This window comes from Jatropha curcas, chromosome 3 (assembly GCF_041381405.1).
Source record: "Jatropha curcas cultivar XTBG-Jc1 chromosome 3, XTBG_Jcur_1.0, whole genome shotgun sequence".
NCBI lineage: Eukaryota > Viridiplantae > Streptophyta > Magnoliopsida > Malpighiales > Euphorbiaceae > Jatropha > Jatropha curcas.
In genome coordinates this window covers 13203101-13223672 of record NC_143153.1, presented here as the reverse complement: position 1 = coordinate 13223672, position 20572 = coordinate 13203101, and the positions used below count along the sequence as shown (strand labels likewise).

The following is a 20572-nucleotide window of genomic DNA, read 5'->3' as shown; positions in this document are numbered from 1 at the left end:
TGTTGGCAAGTGCCTATATGTCAATCTCAGAGACAAAAGATAAGAAAACAAGTCAATCTCAGAGACAAAAGATAAGAAAACAAGTCAGTTAGATAAGGGTAGAGTGATATTTCTTCTTCAATACCTTCTAGAAGACAAACCAACTTCAGACTTTGACAGATATTTGTATTTCTATATGTTGGAAAATTATTATTCTCTATGTAACCTATCATTTCACGGCGTGTATTAATAAATCGAATTGGTTTCAAAAATTGAGATTTCTATATTATATTTTTTTCTTTTTGAAAGGGAGATTTCTATATTATATGTTTTGCTGCAAATTTACTTTTCATTCATTCAAAATCTTTTTATTCAGAAAAAATTTAATGGGTTGAAAAATATTATGAATTATATAATATAAGCTAATTCTCCATCTTCAATAATATTCATCAAATTAATAATAATTATATAATAAAAAAGATTTGAATTAAATTACTTTTCATATTTTTTTTTATATAATTAAGAGGTGAAATCTCCCTCATGTTACTCTTCATATATTTTACAAAATATGAGAACATCAATCAAATTATGTTTGATTAATTAAATTTAATTTTTATTAAAAGAAATTAAAGATTTGATATAAAAAATAAAAATTTAAAATTTAAATAGGTAAAACTAAGTAAGTTTTCTAATTATAAACAAATTAGTAATGTACTTTCCCTTTGTGCAAATATATAACTTTTTATTATTTAAAAATATTAAAATAAAATATATTTATTATTTGAATCATTAATTATGGAAAAAAGAAAACAAAGAGTTTTATAATCTAATTTCTTTAAATTAAATAATTTAATAAAAAAATTCAATATGCTTTTGTATATTTATATAAATAGATAAATGTGTATTATTTGTAATTAATTTTGAGAAGAAGATTCACGGTGGAAAAGTAAGTGAGAAGTGGACAAAATTTATAAAAGGACAGGGAGTGGCAGACGCAGAAATTTATGAGAAGAGACAGAAAGTAGTTGTCTAGCAGAGGTCACCTATCCACCAACCAAAACCGCTCTTTCACGTTCTTTCATATGACAAACCCATGTGACCCTAGCGCACCCCTACTGTCTCCCTCCTCATTTTCGTACCCCGCGAAAAAATAATTTTGATTTGTTATAAATAATATATAATACAATACAATGCGTGTGTGTTACATTCATTAAAGAAATTATTTATTTTTTCAAAAGTTATACCTATTGAAATAAAATGTTATGTCTTTTAGAATGAATAATTACATTCTTTGGATTATATTTTGTATCGTATAAATAATTTTTTAATATGTTATTTTAGGTATCTAAGATCCTAATGTAAAAAATCAATTTTTCTCTATTCTCTTTTATTCCATGTATTCCATTTCTATATATACTTTCTATTTCTGATATCTCATAGTACTTTATCAGCACTAAATTCTACCATTTTGAATTAAGTTTAATGTAAATTATATTATACTTCTTTCTTCTTTATGGCAAACCTTTCAAAACTTGAATTTATTGCCTTTGATATTTTCAGCAAGAATTATTTGACAAGGATGTTGCCTGCTGAAATTCACCTAGATGCAATGAGTCTTGGAGGTACCATCAAGAATGAAAATCGTACATCAAAACAAGATCGTGCCAAAGCAATAATTTTCCTTCTCCACCACCTCGATGAAGGGTTGAAAATTGAATATCTAACTGTTAAGGATCCTCTTATCTTTAGGAATAATTTAAAAGAAATATATGATAATCAAAAATGGTTGTTCTTCCAAAAGCAAGATATGATTGGATACAAGATTTCAAAACAATCAGTGAGTATAATTTTGCTATGTTTAGTATAACCTCTCAATTAAAACTGTACAAAGAAGATATTACTGATAAAGATACGTTGGAGAAAATGTTATCCACTTTTCACTGCTCGAATTTGCTCCTGCAACAGCAATATCGAGAGAAAGACTTTTAGAAATATTCTGAACTGATTTAATGCTTTCTTATGGCTGAACAAAATAATGAATTATTGATGAAAAATCATGAAAGTCGATCGATTGGCTCTACCCCATTCCCCGAAGCGAATGAGGTTTCTACTTACTATTCTAAATATGGAAAAAGTCGTCGTCCCAGTCGGTGGCGGTAGGCATGGCCATAGTCATGGTCGAGATAGAAATATATATTACAATCGTAATGATCAAACTCATACTTCATCAAATTCTCACCACTAGAAGTGGAAACAGAAAGATGAGAAACAAGAAACAATGTCATATAAAAATTCAGAGGACTTATGCTTTAGATGTGGTGCGAAGGGACATTGGTGCCGTACCTATCGTACGCCAAAATATTTTGTTGATCTTTATCAAGCATCATTGAAATGGAAAGACAAAGATGCAAAAACAAATTTTGTTTCAGATGCTAATGATGCTGAGATTGATATAACACATCTGGATGTGACAGATTTTTTTGAACATCCTGAGGGCCTGAGGGCAAGATTGATCATGTGATTGGTAATAAAATTGCTAGTTAATTATTTAAATGCTTTTATGTGTATTTAGCTTTATGTTAATATTGTCAAGTAATTTCTTAAATTTTTACTCTTTATCATATAATATAAATAATATTTTATTATGTTAAATTTTATATACTGTTGTACTTCATATATTATTAATATTGTGTATCGTCTTTCTTTTGAAGATAGTATGGAAGTTTCTAAATTTTCATTTGGATTAAAATTCAATAATGAAGATTTGTGTCTAATTGATAGTGCAACTATGCATACTATATTAAAAAATAGAAAATATTTTTCTCATTTGCTTATGGAAAAAGCAAGTGTTAATATAATATCTGGTAGTACAAATTTAATTGAAGGCTCCGAAAGAGCCACCATATTTCTACCTGAAGGAACAAATTTGTTATGCATAGTGCATTTTTTTCTTCCAAATCTTGAAGAAATTTACTGAGTTTCAAAGATATCCGCAGAAATGGATACCATATTGAGACAATAGATGAAATGAATGTTGAATATCTTTGCATTATTGGTAATGTCTTAGTAAAAAAATGTGTATTGAAAAACCTACCAACTTTATCATCTGGCTTATACTATACAAAAATTAGTACAATTAAGACACATTCTATGGTAAACTAGAAGTTTACTGTTCCAAACATTTTCATACTTTGGCATAATCGATTGCGACATCCCGAATCCATAATGATGAGAAGAATAATTAATAATTCATATGGTCATTCTTTAAAGAACTAGAAGATTCTTACAAATGACGATTTTTCTTGTGCTGCTTGTTATCAATGCAAATTAATTATTAGACCATCACCAACCAAGATTGAAAATGAATCATCTACATTTTTAGAACGTATCCATGGGGATATTTGTGAACCTATACATCCACCTAGTGGACAATTTAGATACTTTTATGATCCTAATAGATGCTTTATAATCCTAATAGATGCATCTTCAAGATGGTCACATGTGTACTTATTATCATCTTGCAATCTGGCATTTGTGAGATTACTTGCACAAATAACTCGATTATTGGCTCAGTTTTCAAATCATCCAATTAAATCTATTCGCCTTGATAATGCTGCAGAATTCTCATCTCGTGCTTTTGATGAACATTGTTTATCAATTGGAATAACTATTGAACATCCTGTAGCACATGTTCATACGCAAAATGGCCTAGCAGAGTCATTTATTAAACGTCTCCAAATGATAGCAAGACCATTACTTATGAGAACAAAATTACCAACTTCTGTTTTGGGCCATGCTATTCTTAATGCAGGAGCACTTTTTCATCTTAGGCCAACAAATTATCATCAATTCTCCCCATTACAATTGGCTTTTGGTCATGAACTAAATATCTCTCATCTAAGAATTTTTGGGTGTATTGTACATGTGCCAATAGCATCACCACAACTTACCAAAATGGGTCCTCATAGAAGGTTAGGAATATATGTTAGGTATGAATCACACTTTATTATTCATTCGAACCATTGACAGGAGATTTATTTACAACTCATTTTGCTGACTGTCAATTTGATGAAACAATTTTTCCAGAATTAGGGAGAGAGAAAAAGGAAATAAAAAGAGAACTTGAATGGAAAGTTTCACCTTTATATCATCTTAATCCTCGTGCAGCTATATGTGAGCAAGAGGTTGAAAAAGATCATCAATTTGCAAGGAATAGCAAATCAAATGCCAGACGCATTTACTGATTCGAAACAAATAACCAAATCATATATTCCAGCTGATAATGTTCTTGTTCGAATTGATGTTCTTACAAGACCATCCATTAGTGCTATCGCTAGTGAATCTAATGTACGCCAGAAGCGTGATAGACCATTGGGTTTTAAAGATAAAAATCCTAGGAAGAAGAAAACATTAAATAATCCTAGTAGCTATTAGAGAATCAAATGAAATTGATCAAGATATTATTGTTCATGATGATATTCTTGAAGAAAATCATTTACATGAACATCAAGAAAATGAGGAAAAACCTATAAGTTTTCTCAATGTAGGAAGAAATCTAAATTGAGTGACAATAGTAATTGATGATGTTTTTGCTTATAATGTTGGACTTGATGTTATGAAAGATAGTGAAGGTATTGAGCCTCAATCTGTTAAAGAATGTCAACAAAGGCATGATTGGCCAGAGTGGAAAGATGCAATTCAATCTGAATTAAATTCACTTCCAAAACATGAAGTTTTTGGACCAGTAGTCTATACACCAAAGGCTGTGAAACCGATTGGATACAAATGGGTCTTTGTGCAAAAGCGAAATGAGCATAATGAAATTACAAGGTATATAGCATGCCTTGTGGCACAAGGATTTTCGCAAAGACTTGGTATTGATTATGAAGAAACATATTCTCCCGTTATAGATGCAATTACTTTTTGATACCTTATCAGTTTGAAAAACTTGAAATGCATTTAATGGATGTGGTTACAGACTATCTATATGGTTCACTTGATAATGACATTTATATGAAAATCCCTGAAGGATTTAAAATGCCTGAAGCATATAAGTCAAATTCTAGAGAATTATATTCAATCAAATTACAAAGGTCCTTGTATGGATTAAAGCAATTTGGACGTATGTGATACAATCACCTTAGTACATATCTGATAAAGGATGGTTATATAAATGATTCAATTTGTCCAAGTGTTTTTATTAAAAAATCAAAATTTGAATTTGTTGTTATTGTTGTATATGTTGATGATATAAATCTCATTGGAACTCCAATAGAGCTCTAAAATGCAGTTAAGTATTTAAAGAAAGAATTTGAAATGAAAGACCTGGGGAATACAAAATTTTATCTCGATTTCCAAATTGAGCATTTACCAAAAGGAATTTTAATTCATCAATCTGCCTATATAGAAAAGAATTTAAAACGATTTTGTATGGATAAAGCTCATCCATTGAGCAGTCCAATGGTTGTTCGATCACCTAATGTAAATAAAAATCCATTTCGACATCTAAAAAAGAATGAGGAACTTCTTGGTCTTGAAGTATCATATCTAAGTGCAATTGGTGCACTTATTTATCTTACCAATACTATGAGAACAGATATAGCATTTTCTATTAATTTGCTTGCAAGATATAGTTCTACTCCTATTAGGAGGCACTGGAATGAGATCAAGCATATCTTGAGATATTTGAAAGGGACAATTGATATGGGTTTATTTTATTCCAATGAATTTAGTCCAGATTTAATTGGTTATGCAGATACAGGGTATTTATCTGATCCACACAAAGCAAGATCTCAAATAGTCTATTTATTTACTTGTGGAGGTACAACTATATCATAGCGATCTACAAAGTAATCTATAACTGCTACTTCCTCAAATCATGCAGAAATAATACCTATTCATGAAGCAAGTAGAGAATGCATTTGGTTTGAGATTCATGATTCATTTTATTCAAGAAAAATGTGGTTTATCTTGCAAAAATATACCCACAGTGTTATATGAAGATAATGTAGCTTGTATAGCTCGGTTAAAAGGAGGATTTATTAAGGGAGATAGAACCAAACATATATCACCAAAGTTCTTGTTCACATATGATCTTCAAAAGAATGGTGATATTAATGTGCAACAGATTCGTTCAAGTGACAATATGGCAGATTTATTTACCAAGTCACTACCAACTTCAACATTCAAGAAAATGGTATACAAAATTGGTATGCGTCAACTTAATGTTCTAAAAGTAGACATTCATCAGGGGGAGAAATAAATTTTTAAGGCACAAAGAATACTTTACTCTTTTTCCTTCATTAGGATTTTTTTTTCCATTGAGTTTTTTCCTAGTAAGGTTTTAATGAGGCGTATTTTTTGTGTAATGGACATGCAATGGGGAGTATTATAAATACTACATAATATAATGGATGTCCATTAAGTTTATTAAAGAAATTATTTATTTCTCCAAAATTTATGTCCTTTAAAATAAAGGGTTATGTCCTTTAGAATGATTGGTTATATCCTTTAAGTGTAGGTTTATGTCTTTTGGATCATATTTTATATCTTATAAATAGTTCATCAATCCTTTGGATTAGGTAACTAAGATCCTAATATAAGAAATCAATTTCTCTTATTCTATCTATTCCATTTCTATATGTACTTTCTATTTCTTATGTTTCATAATATGATTCTTAAAGGGATAATGATATTTTTTGTATCTTGACTCTCAATTCTTTTCTATTTTAGTATTTGAACGGAAAACATTATCAATCAGGTGTCTAAATTTTTTAAAATTTACAATCATGTGTTTAAATTTTTTAAAATTTACATTCCATCTGAGTTGGACTGTCGGAATCATAGTTGGCATTTGTGGTTTAATGTATTGACGCCAACATGCTTTTTTTTTTTTTCCAAGTCATCACACACGTAGATTCCATGTGTACTCTCACATGATTTTCCCCTTCTACCCTCACTTAACACTACAAATATTTTCCTCCTTCCTTTTCCTTCTCATAACTCTAAATCTTCTCTCTTTGTCTGATTCTTCCCTCTCTCTTTCTATCTAACCAAATAGTCACTTTTTTTTTTCTCTCAATCCCATGCAAGAGTGAGTTATCTAATAGACAACTATGTTTACAACATCTCAGATTTTTGCTGCATGGTATGCTTTTCAGAAGTATTGGTTGGCTAACAATACTTTGGACATAGGCTTTTCATATCCAGATCTAGCATTCTAAAAAAAATATATATTATTGTTGCTAATTTCCATTCATAAAAAAGTGTTCATTCATTCTATTTTTTGTGGCTGTTGTGTGAGAAATTTTTAACTAGTCTTCTAGAAATATTTTCTCTTTCTTTTCTTTTCTGTTTTTATAATCTTTTTCCGATTTTTTCTTTCACTATTTTTTTCGCATTATTGTTTTTTTCCAATTTTTTTTCTTTCTCTTCTCAGTTTCATTGGATTTTGCATTTTGTTTTATTTTCTTTTTCTTTTTCTTTTTCTATTTCTTTTTCTTTTTCTAGAATTTTTATTTGTTTCGATTGTTTGGTTCTCTATTTTTTTTTTCTGATTTTTCACTTCTCTGTTCATTTTCATGATTTTTTTATTTTACTCTATTTTCAAATTTTAATTTTAATTTTTTTTTCAATTTTTCTTCAAATTTAGGTTTTAATTTGCTTAGAAACGATGACAATGGATCATACACTAAATTGATAGCATTTTCCGTTCAAACACTAAAATAGAAAAAACTGAAAAGTTTAAACACTATAATTATAATTATCCCTCTCTTAAACTATTAATACTCGCAGGTAGAAAATCTCACATATTATTATTATTATTGGCAAACCATATTTAGGATTGAGCAGTAATCGGTTAAACCAATTAAATTGAGTTTGAACTATTCAATTTTGTTTGAATCAATTTAATTTTTTATAGTATTCTATTTGTTTTAATTTTTAATTTAAAATTATTAATTTTTTTATTTGATTCAAAATCAAATTGAATTAAGCTTAAAAATAAGTTAAAATAAAAAAAAATGAACAAAAACGAATCGGTTCAGTTCCATTTATTTGGTTGTGATCAATTCTGATTTTGATCCAACCAAATGTTTGTACACCTTTAAAGTCTTACTACATTTTATTATACTCTTTCTTTTTTTAAATGTCCTTGTTAAATAACAACTAGTTCTTTTATGATATATGTTTTATGTAGACTTTACTCGTTATATACTCATTTAATTTTGTTATTTATATAATATTAAAATATAAATTTTTATTTAAATTAAAATAAATACAATGATTTAATTAGCGTTGCACTTTATATGTACAATGAAATTTTGTAACATGTCTTGTACAATAATATCTAATTGAAAAGAAAATGATATTTATGTTTCTCCCTTTAATAAAAAAAATATAATTTTTTGTTAATTAATTATATAAAATCACGACAAATTTGCATTTACCATACTGCAAAATATTCTATAATTTGGCGATACTATAACATTAATATAATAAATCAAGACTTACTCTGCATAGCTACAATATAAGATATGACTTTAATCTCTAAATCAATTATTTTTGTCGAATGAAGTTAAACTGAAATTTTATAAATAGCATGTAATATTTTAGACAATGTCACAATTCAAAAATAAATTGCTTAAAGTTTTCAACTCCATATGAGAATCAATATGTAAAAGTTGTAAACAACAATATTGGTAGTGGAATGTGCTCTATCAAGTTTAAAGAAGATATAAATGAAATTAAATTTAAAAATTACAAAATCATATATATAAAATATTTGAAAAGATATTAAAATTTCAAAAGTTTAATTATCTTTATATCTATTTAAAAAAATATATCCAATTTAAATCATAGAAAATTATTTTAAAAATAAAAGAATAGAATATTGAATAAAAATAGAGCTCTTGAATTTTCCCTTTATTTCATTTTTTAATATAGAAAAGTTGAAATAAAAATGATACCATATTCAAACATTTGTAGCCTATTTTTTCAAAAAGATTTCATTAGACTAAAAAAGGAAAAACTCCATTGTTTTGATGTTAGTCAAAAACTATAATTTCATACTTCCATTGCTTTTGTTAAATTTAAAAAAATTTAAAATGTAATAATTTATAAATGATTCAAATAAGTGTCACCATCCTCTCCAAAAAAAATCAAAGAGAAACAATATATTTAAGAAAATTCTATTTTAATGTCATTGTAATTAACTAATATAGTCTAAAAATAAAGTTTTTAATCATATTTTAAAAAATTCACAATGTAATATATTAATAGAATTTAAGTTCCATTTTATATATTCGAATTAAGGTTTTTGATTTACTTATAAGAACATGTGGTTAAGAAAATAAAAACTATTAGTTATAAAAATCAATGAACAATAATATTACAAGATCAAATAGAATATATATATATATATTCTCGAATTGAAATATATAAAAAATCTAATTAAAAGGATATTCAAAGGTATAAATGAAATCTATTTTTTCGATTAAAAGATATTAAAAATAGAACTAAATAGGAGCTTCAAAAGAATAAATAGATTTATTTTCTCCGCTTTAAATGCATAAAAAATTAATTAAAGTGATATATTAGGAATTCCAAATTAAACTAGGGCTACTTTAGAAAATTCCATAATTCCCTCCTATATTCCCACATGTATGTAGATTATAGATTATAAATTTATTTTATCATTTACTAGGTTAAAGAGAGCAAAATAATGTATATAATAAATACATGAAGCATGTAATATGCATTTAGCTCTAACATTTAATTTAAATTCTAAATTGAATAAAATTAAAAATATATATAATAAATAAATGAAATTTTAATTTTCATGTATTGCCTTATTATATAACATTAAAAATATTAAAAATATATTTATTAATATATAGTTAACGTTAATTATCTACTAAGTATAATTTTTAAAATAAAATTTAATTGATATGTCGTTAATTATCTATTAAGCATAATATTTAAAATAAAATTTAATTGGTGAACAATAAAGTTATATTAGAACACTTTAAATTTTATTAAGGGCATTTATTCCTCCTCATTCTTACATTTATATATAGTATAGATAGTATAGATATAGATAGATTAAATATTTTTAAAGCCTATTTTTTTTTTAAAAAAAAAAGATAAAGAATGTCTTTTTATATGAATTTAGTATATCTAAAAATATTATATCCGGTATTCTTTTGAATATAATATATTAAGATTTGACGTCAAATCAATACAAATAGTGCTGAGAATCTATAATCCCTATCTTGAAGACTAAATGGACCTAATTATTTTCAGTATTCTGAAAGTGTTTTTCTAAGAAGCATATTCTACTTATAGTTACCAACTCAATTAGTATTTGCCTTTTTTTTTTTTTTTTTTTTTTTTTTGTTTTAAACATATGGTTTTTGAAGCCTATTGGCTCGACTAATCTGGATTCCGTCAGGTAGACCCACAAGAGGGGCAAAAAGCGCTCCCTCCCAAGTGTTTAAAGGGACTTCAAAAGGGGTAACATTTTCTTTAGTAATAATTTTTATTATTAATAATAGATGACAGACTATACATAATTAAAAATTTGTACTTAGCAATCAAATTAGGTATAGTTAATTCAAACTCTCTCTCTTTTTTAAAATTTTTGTATTAATGGGCTTGAATTAGAAATTCTTTTTCTTTTGAGCTAAATGCCGTTTAAACAGCTAACAGTTTTCAAAACAATTAATTTTACCATATATATATATTTATATATGAAAAAAAAACTCAAAAGTTATTGACAATAAATTCAAATTCAGCGTAATAATATCGCAGACCCATTATTTTTTCTGACTCTATAAAAACTTGATTGCTCAAATTTGAAAAAGAAGATAAAACAAAATAAAAACCCTGAAGTTGATTGAAACCCATTTAGGCAATGTGAAGACATAGCAGAAGTGCTTAGTAGTTTAGTACCATAACATTAACTTGGCTTTAAATGTGATAGCGACATAGTTCAATGCCTAGTCTATATTTTTCTTACCCAATGAAATAATACAATTATATTACAAACAAACTTCTTTCCAATTTTATGATGTACCCATAAAGAAATAGAAACATTAATATCAATAAATGATGATTTCAATTAGTTAGTTGGAAAAATTAATTGATGAAAGAAATATTTTTCACAAGGGGAACAAAAAAAAAGTAGAGGCAAATTGATCAGCATAGGATTAAAATATGCTAAAAACTGTTGGAATCTTACAAGCTATATATGTTGTGGTTGGGTTTGTTTCTTTCTCTGATCTTTCCCATTTAACCAACCACAGGTTACAATGATTTAAACTAGTTATATTAAGCTTTTCAAGAATTTAAAGGCCTAAAATATCTACTAAAACTATCAACAGTAGTCAAAGATGTCTCCATGACTCTGCAACTGCATGTTTGATTATTCTGAAACCCTAAATTGCAACACAAGCATACAGCTCTAGTAGACCCCACCCCAAGCATTAGCTTTGGTTTCTTCTGCTCATTAAAATTTATAGAAGAAATTTGATGATGATGATGATTATATGGAAGGCCTATAGATAGCTCAAGATTGATTTCTGGGTAAACTTCTTCTGTGCAGGTAACTCCACTGCTACAGTTGGAATCTTCATCAGGTGAGGAATCTGTTATAATCTTTATATTGGAACTATTGCATACCTTAGTTTCTATGTTACCACTTATACAGTACTCTGGTACCTGCAAAAATGGAGCCAATGGTGAATTCTGTGTTTCTATTTTAGAAACACAGTTGTTGCCGCTAATATTATTGTTGTTATTATTGTCTTTGTTGTCCCTGCTATTGCTAAGTGCGGCGGAGGCCGCGGTGGTCGTGGCCGCGGTGGCGGTTGAGTTTAGAGGACGGTGCGTTTGAGGATCTATTCCACGGCTGTAGAGCTTTCTTCTGATGTGTGTATTCCAATAGTTCTTGATCTCATTATCTGTTCTTCCAGGTAAACGAGCAGCAATAAGCGACCATCTGCCAAAAAGAAATAATTAATTAAATAAATCAGTTATTTTTAGAATAAAAATAAATAACCCAGTTGAGATTTTGTGGGCATGAATCAAAATCTAAAAATATATACTTGGTTCCGAGCAAGCTGTGAAGGTTGATGATGAGTTCATCTTCTTCTTCTGTGAAGTTTCCTCTCTTAAGATCAGGCCTTAGGTAGTTTATCCATCTGAGCCTACAACTCTTGCCACATCTAAGCAAACCTATAACTCAAAATCAAACAAAAGTACTAATTAGATCATGAAAAAATAGTGATAATAAATATAAACCACAAAAAAATTTTAAAAAGTCTCTCTTTGCCTTGAAAAAAATTAACTTTAAAACAACAATAATATCTAAACCTTAATTTCAAATTAAAATTATTTGGAGTCGACTATTTGAATCATTTGTTTTCACTCGCTCTTTTTTTAGTATTTAAGGAAAATAAATAAAGAGTTTAAAAATTCTTACCAGCAGCCTTAGGGAGAGACCTCCAACAACCTTCACCATGAGCTTTTATATAGTTGACGAGACGCTCATCTTCCTCTTTGGTCCATGCACCTTTGTTTGTGTGTTCTTTCTCACAACAAGGAGATCTACCCATATGGATAATTGTTGATTAATCTCTTTTCTTAGTATTTTTCTGTTTAGCCCTAAAGAGAGAGAGAGAGAGAGAGAGAGAGAGGAAAAGAGAAGTAAGAAACAGAAGAAGTATTATGTGGGTATAAGATTGTGGACAAAGTGGAGAAATGGAAGACAAGAGGGAATATAAATGGAAGGTGGTGAAGAGAGGAGAGAGGATGCAATTGACTCGGGACCCTTTAATTAAGAATTAATAATTTTCAAGTATTATTTGCACTTGGTATTTGACCGAGTTGGTGAGAAAGACGAGTGGCTACAATTAAGTTAGTGCAGGATTTGGTAGGTAGCTCTACTTTTCATGCTGTTGGATTTATTTGCTCTTTCTCCTTCCTATTTTCTTTCTTGCACTTTTGTACCTCTACTTTGTTTTATTTGTCTTCTTCTTCTCTCTCTCTCTCTCTCTCTCTCTCTATTTATTTCTCTTTACATGACCTTTCTAGTCTCTCAGTTTTCTTTTTTAATTTTTCATTTTATCTTGAAACATGAGTTTGAAAAATATTGTTGGTTGGTTATAAAGTAAGTGAAATAATATTGTTGGTTGCCTAGTAAGTGGTAATTTGTTCATTTTTTATAATTTTTATTATATTATTGGAAAATCTTAAATTAATCAGAAAATATTTTGTTCTCATTTCCTTATTTCTTTAATTGAATATAATAATATTTAGACTCCATTTATTTAAAATAATTTATATAAAATTTTTTTTTCAATTGTTCATTTTTGGTGTTTTTAAGAAATCAGTCAAAAAAAATATTTTTCTTTTAAAAAAGTCAATTTTTTTAAAATGTCTTCTCATTTTAAAAAATGTATTTTTCAAATATGAATAAATGTATTATAATCTTATAAACCAATCACATGCTCCTATCTGCCACGTGCAGCAACCATAATCTATCATTTTTTATACATTTTTTCATATTCAATAACAAAATTTTAAAATATAAAATTTCTACATTTTAAATATTGTTATAGATTTCTAAATTAAAAATTTTAGTATTTTAAAACTAATTTTGAAGGACAAAACTTACCTAGATTGGGTCTACGGATCCACTTATAGACCAAACCAACGAAAGTAAAGATTTTTGTTCAAATGAAAGTATTTCCCACTATAAACTATGAAAAAGGATAAAGTCGAAATAGTTTTTAGAAAATCCTTAATTTCATTTGTTTGGTTCATAAATTGACCATGATTACGGTCTAGGTAAATTTTTTCCAATTTTTATATAAGCTACTAAACAACAAAAAATATGAGTTAATTGGAAAATAATTTCTAAGAAAAATATTTTATTTGAAAATTAATTTCTAAAGACAAATTATTCTCGAGAAACAAACAGAACCTTCAAAACATTATTAAATATGTAATAAATAGATTACTATAAATAGAGACTTCTTATTATACTCATAAAATAATGAGAGGATCAAGTTTTACATTTTGCATTTGACTACTGTTTGCATAACTAATAAAACTAAACTATACCACATAAATCTCATGAAGCCAACAAAAGTAATCCGATGTAACTAATAATTAACGTTTTACTAATTTCATTAATGAATGTTAGATAAATAAGTTTTCATTCTAGTTTTGTGGCTAAATTATTAAAAAAAAAATCTCAAACTTTACCGGTAATTTTTTAATTGTACTCAATTTTAGTTATAATAGCATATTAATTTTAATTGTACTCAATTTAATGAATAAAATATTATTTTCGTTGAACTTATAATCAGGTTAACCAAAAACTTATCGTTTAACAGTACCCTAATTAATATTAGTTAGAAATTTAAATTCATAAAAAGTCAAGTAAAATAATAAATTTTAGTTAGTTTTAAATATAGAATATTAGTTTAGATTTTTATTTTGTCATGTAGATATGTAATTTTAGGTACTTAAGTTAAATCTCTTATGAAAATAGATTTTATTCATTACAATGTAATTTTACTTTTAGTAAATAAAAAGTAGTTTACTTTTACGATGAATATTTTAATTTTAATATTTATATAAATAAATATAAATATTTATTTATTTATAAGTAGTGATGGTAGAGAAAGAGTCTGATTTGGAAGAGAATTGAAGTTAAGTTAGAGTTTTAAAAAATAAGTGTTTAGTTAAAGGTGACCATCAGAAAGAATATTGTATTCATTAAATTGAGTACAATTAGAAATTAGGGTGCTATTGTGTTTAAAGTTTAAGTTCAAAGTATTAGAAAAATAAAATTAAATTTACGGTATAATTAAAACTATTTAATAAATGTTTGAAATTTTTTAATGATTTAGCCTAGTTTTGTTCATTGTATTTTTTTTTTTTTTTCAGAGTTTCATTTCTTATACGAAGGGATTGAATTAGAAAATAAACACAATAAAGCACATTGCGGAGCGAAGATCATAATAAATTTAAAATATAAGTTTTTTAATTTTTTTATATTTAATTTTTTATAAGCACATTGCTAACTGAGCCAAATTACAATTTTTTATATTCAATTCCTCAAAATATTATAATAAATTTAAGTAGATAATTCTATTTCCAATATCTAAATCCTGCATTTGGTAATTATATATAATTCCGTGGATATTTTTTAATGGAATAGTGCTCAAATACTTGCATGCTTTTTGTTATTATTATTATTATGGAAAAAGAAAAGTAATTATAACTCTTTAATCCCCTTAAGTTGCTGATCTGCCCACTTGAAAGATAATATAGCTAAGGAAAATCATTTATTGTTCGGTTGCACCATGCACCACCTTCGAAGCATATACCTTCTAGAAATAATCTATATCCCAATTATTTTTCCCCTCAATATATTCCCACACTTCTTGGACGTGAAACCAATCTAATTTTGAGGTTCGTAGCGACCTTTTTTAATTACTAATTTTTCTTTAATCTAGACCTTGATTTTTAATATTTCATCCATCCTATTATAAGTGTCTTTTATATTACATTATTTCCGAAAAATAATTTATCTTTGAAAATTAAGTTTATGAATATTTAAAAATATTTTTAAATAACTCATTAGTTAAAAATATTAAAATTTTAATTATAAGACTATAAAGAATTTTAAATTATAGAAATTTTAAAAATTTATTGTTGAATAAAAAAATAAAAATGAAAATTTATGATCATCTCTAGTAATTAAGAATAGTGGATAGTGACCGTGACTACCGATCGATGATGGAGGCTATCGATAATTAGCAAATTCATAAGTATGTATTCAGAGAATTATAACACGTATATCAATGTCAAGAAAATATTTTTGCCCTTTAAAATGAAAAATTATTTTCCTTTAAAATGACTTATTTTTTCTTTTGATAAGAAAACTATTCTCCTATCACTGATTTTTTAGAACAGCCAAAAAAGATCTAAAAAATTATTATTCAAAGAAGTTATTTTTCAGAAACAATGGACCGTGTTTTCCACTTTATTTTTCATTTTAGAATATTAAGAAAGTACCTCACATTTTTTTCTAATTTTAATATTGCCTTTCAATATAGCTTCACTAAAATAAATATTAATTATTTAGATTCTGTTTGGCAATATTAATTGTTGTTGCAATTGTTAACTATTCTATTAGCTGTTCATATATCAGTTTAGGGTCTATTCAGCAAAATTATCTGTTTTGGTAGTTGTTAAATGTTAGTTGTTAGCTTTTAGCTGTTTAAGTAATGGTTGAAAGCGAAAGTGTTCGGTAAATACAGCTTTTGGATTGATAATTAAATTTAAAATGATAAAAAAAAGGCTTCGGAATATTCACTTGGAATTTTCACTTATAGCCATAGAATTAAACTCATTATAAAAAAATTATTTCACTAACCTTAAATTTTGAAAATTTAAGGGGGCAAAGATTGAAATGTTCACTATTTTACAAATAAAATTGAATATTTTTAATATTTTAGGGATCAATATTTTTAATTTTTAATATATTCTTGAGTTTAAATGTAAATAAATAAAAGACATTTTTTTTTTGTTTTTGTTTTACTATCAACTATAAACAAGTTAATAGAATTGATAATTTATTTTTCTTCACACGTGTAACTGATTTTGCTGACTAAGCAAAGTTGTTATTCTTTACAAGTTGGATATTGATTCTTCTGAGATTTTTTTAATTAATTAAAAATTTTCCTTCTGCAAGTTCTAAACCTCTTATGTGCATTTGTTTCTTTTCGTCTCAGATCTGCAAATTCATTTTCTCTTATCTTGAATTTGATTTTCTTATTTCCCTGTTATCATATTTGGTATTTGATCAATTAATCATTTGATTCTTACCTTCTTAAAAATTTCAGATTGCTTTGAAATTTTCTCTGTTTTCAGTATTTGCAAGTCTAATCCTGTTTCAATGGCTATTGTTACTCTAGACCACTTACAAAACCCTTCCAATCCATACTTCATTCTCCCAAATGAAAACCCAGCTCTTATTTTAGTCTCACCAATTTTAATTGGTTCTAACTATCATACCTGGTCTAAATCAATGCGCATGACATTAGCCTCCAAAAATAAACTAGCCTTCATTGATGGTTTTTTGCCATGTCCAGTAGCTATAGATCCTTTGTTCTCAATATGGCAACGTTGTAATACCATGGTCTAATCGTGGATCACAAGATCAATTTCACCACAGATTGCTCAAAGTGTTTTATGGCTTGACAAAGCGATTGATGTATAGACAGGTCTAAAATATCATTATTCCCAAGGAGATATTATAGGAATCTCTGATTTTCAAGAGGAGTTATATGATTTTAAGCAGGAAGACTTGTCAGTTTGAAATTATTTCACTAATTTGAAGATTATATGGAATGAGTTACTTAATTTTCGCCCAATTCCTTCTTGTAGCTGTCCTACTCCTTGTTCATGTGGTGCTATTGGAATTTTTAGGGATTATGTGAAAAAGGATTATGTAATCCATTTTCTTAAAGGATTAAATGAGCAATTTGCTACTTTTTGATCCCATATCATGTTAATGGAACCTATGCCTAGCATCAACAAGGTCTTTTCTCTTGTTCTTCAACAAGAACGCCAATTAACATCTGGTTTACAAGAGGATGCCAAAGCTTTATTGAGTAAGGCCAACAATACTCAACATTTTATTGAATCTAGTGCCCGATTTACTTCTAGTCAATTTGCTAAAATGTCACGTGCCTGAGTCTGGGACCTAGTTGTGGGTCTATGAAGAGGAAAAAGATCTCTTTTAGATTGGTGGTGCTTGTGTTTACCTATAGTGTTTTAGTAGAAAATAAAGGGTAATAGCTTTGGTTTAATTCGAGGAAAACCAGACCTCCAAGATTCTCACAGAGAGTAAAAACAAATAATGAGTTATCCTCTTTTCATTGATAATTGGTTATTTATAAGTACAACTCAAACTACTTTCCCTATTAAAAATGTACTACTAGCAAAAATAAAGGAAACAACTCAGCAAAAATAAAGGAAACAAATAACAGTAATAAGACTTATTCAAACTCTAGTAACTGCCATAATAGTAGCCAAATAGACACAAGACATTCCTTCCCCCTAGACAACACCCTTGTCCTCAAGGGAGGCTTCTGGAAACCTTGTCTTCATTGCTTGATAATCTTCCCAAGTAGCTTCAGCAGGCGAAAGTCCTTGCCAATGTATAAAGATCTCTTCTTTATTTCTTCTCATTCTTCTGTCTAAGACTGCTTGCGGAACTCCTGTCATGGAATCTTCACCTACTGAAATAATTGGCAAGGATTCTTGTATCTTCACGTCAACTCCCACTTTCTTCTTCAAATGAGAAACATGAAAAACCGGATGAATCCTTGAGCCTACGGGCAATCTCAACTTGTATGCCACTTGACCAATCTTTTCTATTATCTCAAATGGTCTATAATATTTTGGAGACAACTTAAGATTCTTGTGAAGTGCCATTGTCATTTGCTTGTATGGCTGCAACTTGAGGAAAACAAATTCTCCAATTTCAAAGCTTCTTTCATTCCTGTGGGTATCATAGTATTTTTTCATTCGTTGCTACGCCTTAGATAATTGCTGTTGCAACTCTTTCATGACCAATTCTCTATTTCTTAATTCTTGGTCCACTGCTTCCACTTGAGAGGTGCTTGGAACATAGGTTAAAAGACTTGGAGGAGCCTTGCTATACACAATTTCATATGGAGTTGCTCTAGTAGAAGAGTGAAAACTGGTGTTATAGCAAAATTGAGCCCAAGGAATCCATCTCACCCACTCACTGGGCTTATGACTAGTGAAACAACGAAGATACATCTCTATCACTCTATTAACTGCCTCAGTTTGCCCATCAGTCTGGCAATGATAAGTAGAGCTAAAGTTGAATTTGGTATTCTGCAAATTAAACAGTTCTTTCTAAAAGATGCTAGTGAAGGTATGGTCTCTGTCACAAACAATACTCTTAGGCATCCCATACAATCTAAATATTTGCTCAAAAAAATATTTGAGCTACCCCCGAAGCAGTATAAGGATGAGAAATTGGAATAAAGTGAGCAAACTTAGAAAGCCGATCAACAACAACAAAAATAGTTGACTTTCCTTTGGGGTTGGGCAGTCCCTCCACAAAATCCATAGATGTATCAGTCCAAACTTGAGTAGGAACTGGAAGTGGGTGCAATAATCCTGCTGCCTTAACATTTTTAGCTTTGCTCCTTTGACAAACATCACATGTTTTAATGAATTCCTGCAAGCTATTTATCATCTTTTGCCAGTAAAAAATTGACTTCATCCTGTGAAGGGTCTTATGGTACCCTTCATGAGTGCTGGAATGCATTTCCTTAACAATAAGAGGAACTATAGAAGAGTCAGATGGCAAATAAATTCTATCTTTAAAGTAGAGAATACCGTCTTTAAACTCCCATGGACCTACTGCTTCCCTTTGCTTGCATAGGGCCACCAAGTGTTGAGCTTTTGTGTTGCTTTTGATTTCCTCTTTAATGGTTTCCAGCCAAGTAGGAATAGGCATGGAGAGAGCAAATGATCCACTGTCTACTTCATGAACGCGCGATAAAGCATTTGCAACTTGATTTTCTTTTCCCTTCTTATATTCAATAATAAAATCATACCCCATCAATTTGACAAGCCATCTTTGTTGAGCTGGGGTACTTATCTTTTGTTCCCACAAATACTTTAGGCTTTTTTGGTCTGTGCAAATTACGAACTTTCTCCCTAGCAGGTAAGGTCTTCATTTCTAACTGCCAAAATCAAGGCCAACATTTCTTTATCATAAGTTGATAACGTAGATTTTTACCGTGGAGAGCATGGCTACAAAATGCGATTGGTCTCTGTTCTTGCATAAGGACTGCTCCCACACCAGCTCCAAATGCATCACACTCCACCATAAATGTTTTATTGAAGTGGAGCAGCTAACCTTCCATAATCTTTAATGAATTTTCGGTAATAATCGGCTTAGACCAAGAAATCCCTGTAGCGCCTTAATAGTTGTTGGTATCGGCCATTCCTTAATTGCAACGATTTTTTCTAGATCCACCGAGACTCCTTTTACTGAATCACAATGGCCTAAGTACTTAACTTCCTTTTGGGCGAAGTCACACTTCTCCTTCTTGACAAATAGCTCATGGGCTTCTAGAATTTTAAAGGTGAGATCAAGATGCTTTAAATGTTCATCCCAGGTTCTGCTACAGATTAAATATCATCAAAGAAAACTAGAATAAATCTGCGAAGGTAGGGCTTGAATACCTCATTCATCAGAGATTAAAAAGTGGATGGGGCATTTGTAAGTCCAAAAGGCATCACCAAAAATTCATAGTGGCCATGATGTGTCCGGAACGCTGTCTTGTAAATATCATCAGAGTGCATCCGGATTTGGTGATACCCAGAACGCAAATCCAATTTAGTGAAAAATTGGCTATATAGTTCATCTATTAGCTCATCAATTAATGGAATGGGAAACTTGTCTTTGATGGTGGCTACATCAAGGCCTGTAATCAACACAAAATCTCCAAGAGCCATCAAACTTTTG

At 28.7% G+C, this 20572-nt stretch overlaps 2 protein-coding genes and 1 pseudogene across 2 annotated transcripts; 1 reads left to right on the top strand and 2 right to left on the bottom strand.

The window, feature by feature from the left end:
* Positions 1 to 1492: 1492 nt before the first annotated feature.
* Positions 1493 to 4413, top strand: LOC149497589 (uncharacterized; annotated as a pseudogene).
* A 6748-nt stretch (positions 4414 to 11161) lies between these two features.
* Positions 11162 to 12792, bottom strand: LOC149497588 (myb-related protein 308-like). Its single transcript, XM_089719132.1, has 3 exons — positions 12461 to 12792; positions 12084 to 12213; positions 11162 to 11977 (listed from the first exon to the last, which is right to left on the bottom strand). Exons 1-3 carry the CDS (start codon positions 12591 to 12593, stop codon positions 11317 to 11319), a joined length of 924 nt encoding a protein of 307 aa, XP_089575258.1. The 5' UTR covers positions 12594 to 12792; the 3' UTR covers positions 11162 to 11316.
* Positions 12793 to 18117: 5325 nt separating this feature from the next.
* On the bottom strand, positions 18118 to 18495 carry LOC149497587 (uncharacterized). Its single transcript, XM_089719222.1, has one exon. The coding sequence runs from the start codon at positions 18493 to 18495 to the stop codon at positions 18118 to 18120; it is 378 nt and encodes a 125-aa protein (XP_089575348.1).
* Positions 18496 to 20572: the final 2077 nt, after the last annotated feature.

What these genes read in the sequence shown, in the direction of transcription:
- LOC149497588 (XM_089719132.1), bottom strand. Translation starts at nt 12,593, where the DNA reads ATGGGTAGATCTCCTTGTTGTGAGAAAGAACACACAAACAAAGGTGCA. An exon ending in GTCTCTCCCTAAGGCTGCTG is followed by an intron (nt 12,214 to 12,460) that starts GTAAGAATTTTT and finishes TTTGAGTTATAG; the next exon opens with GTTTGCTTAGATGTGGCAAG. An exon ending in CACAGCTTGCTCGGAACCAA is followed by an intron (nt 11,978 to 12,083) that starts GTATATATTTTT and finishes TCTTTTTGGCAG; the next exon opens with ATGGTCGCTTATTGCTGCTC.
- LOC149497587 (XM_089719222.1), bottom strand. Translation starts at nt 18,495, where the DNA reads ATGGCACTTCACAAGAATCTTAAGTTGTCTCCAAAATATTATAGACCA.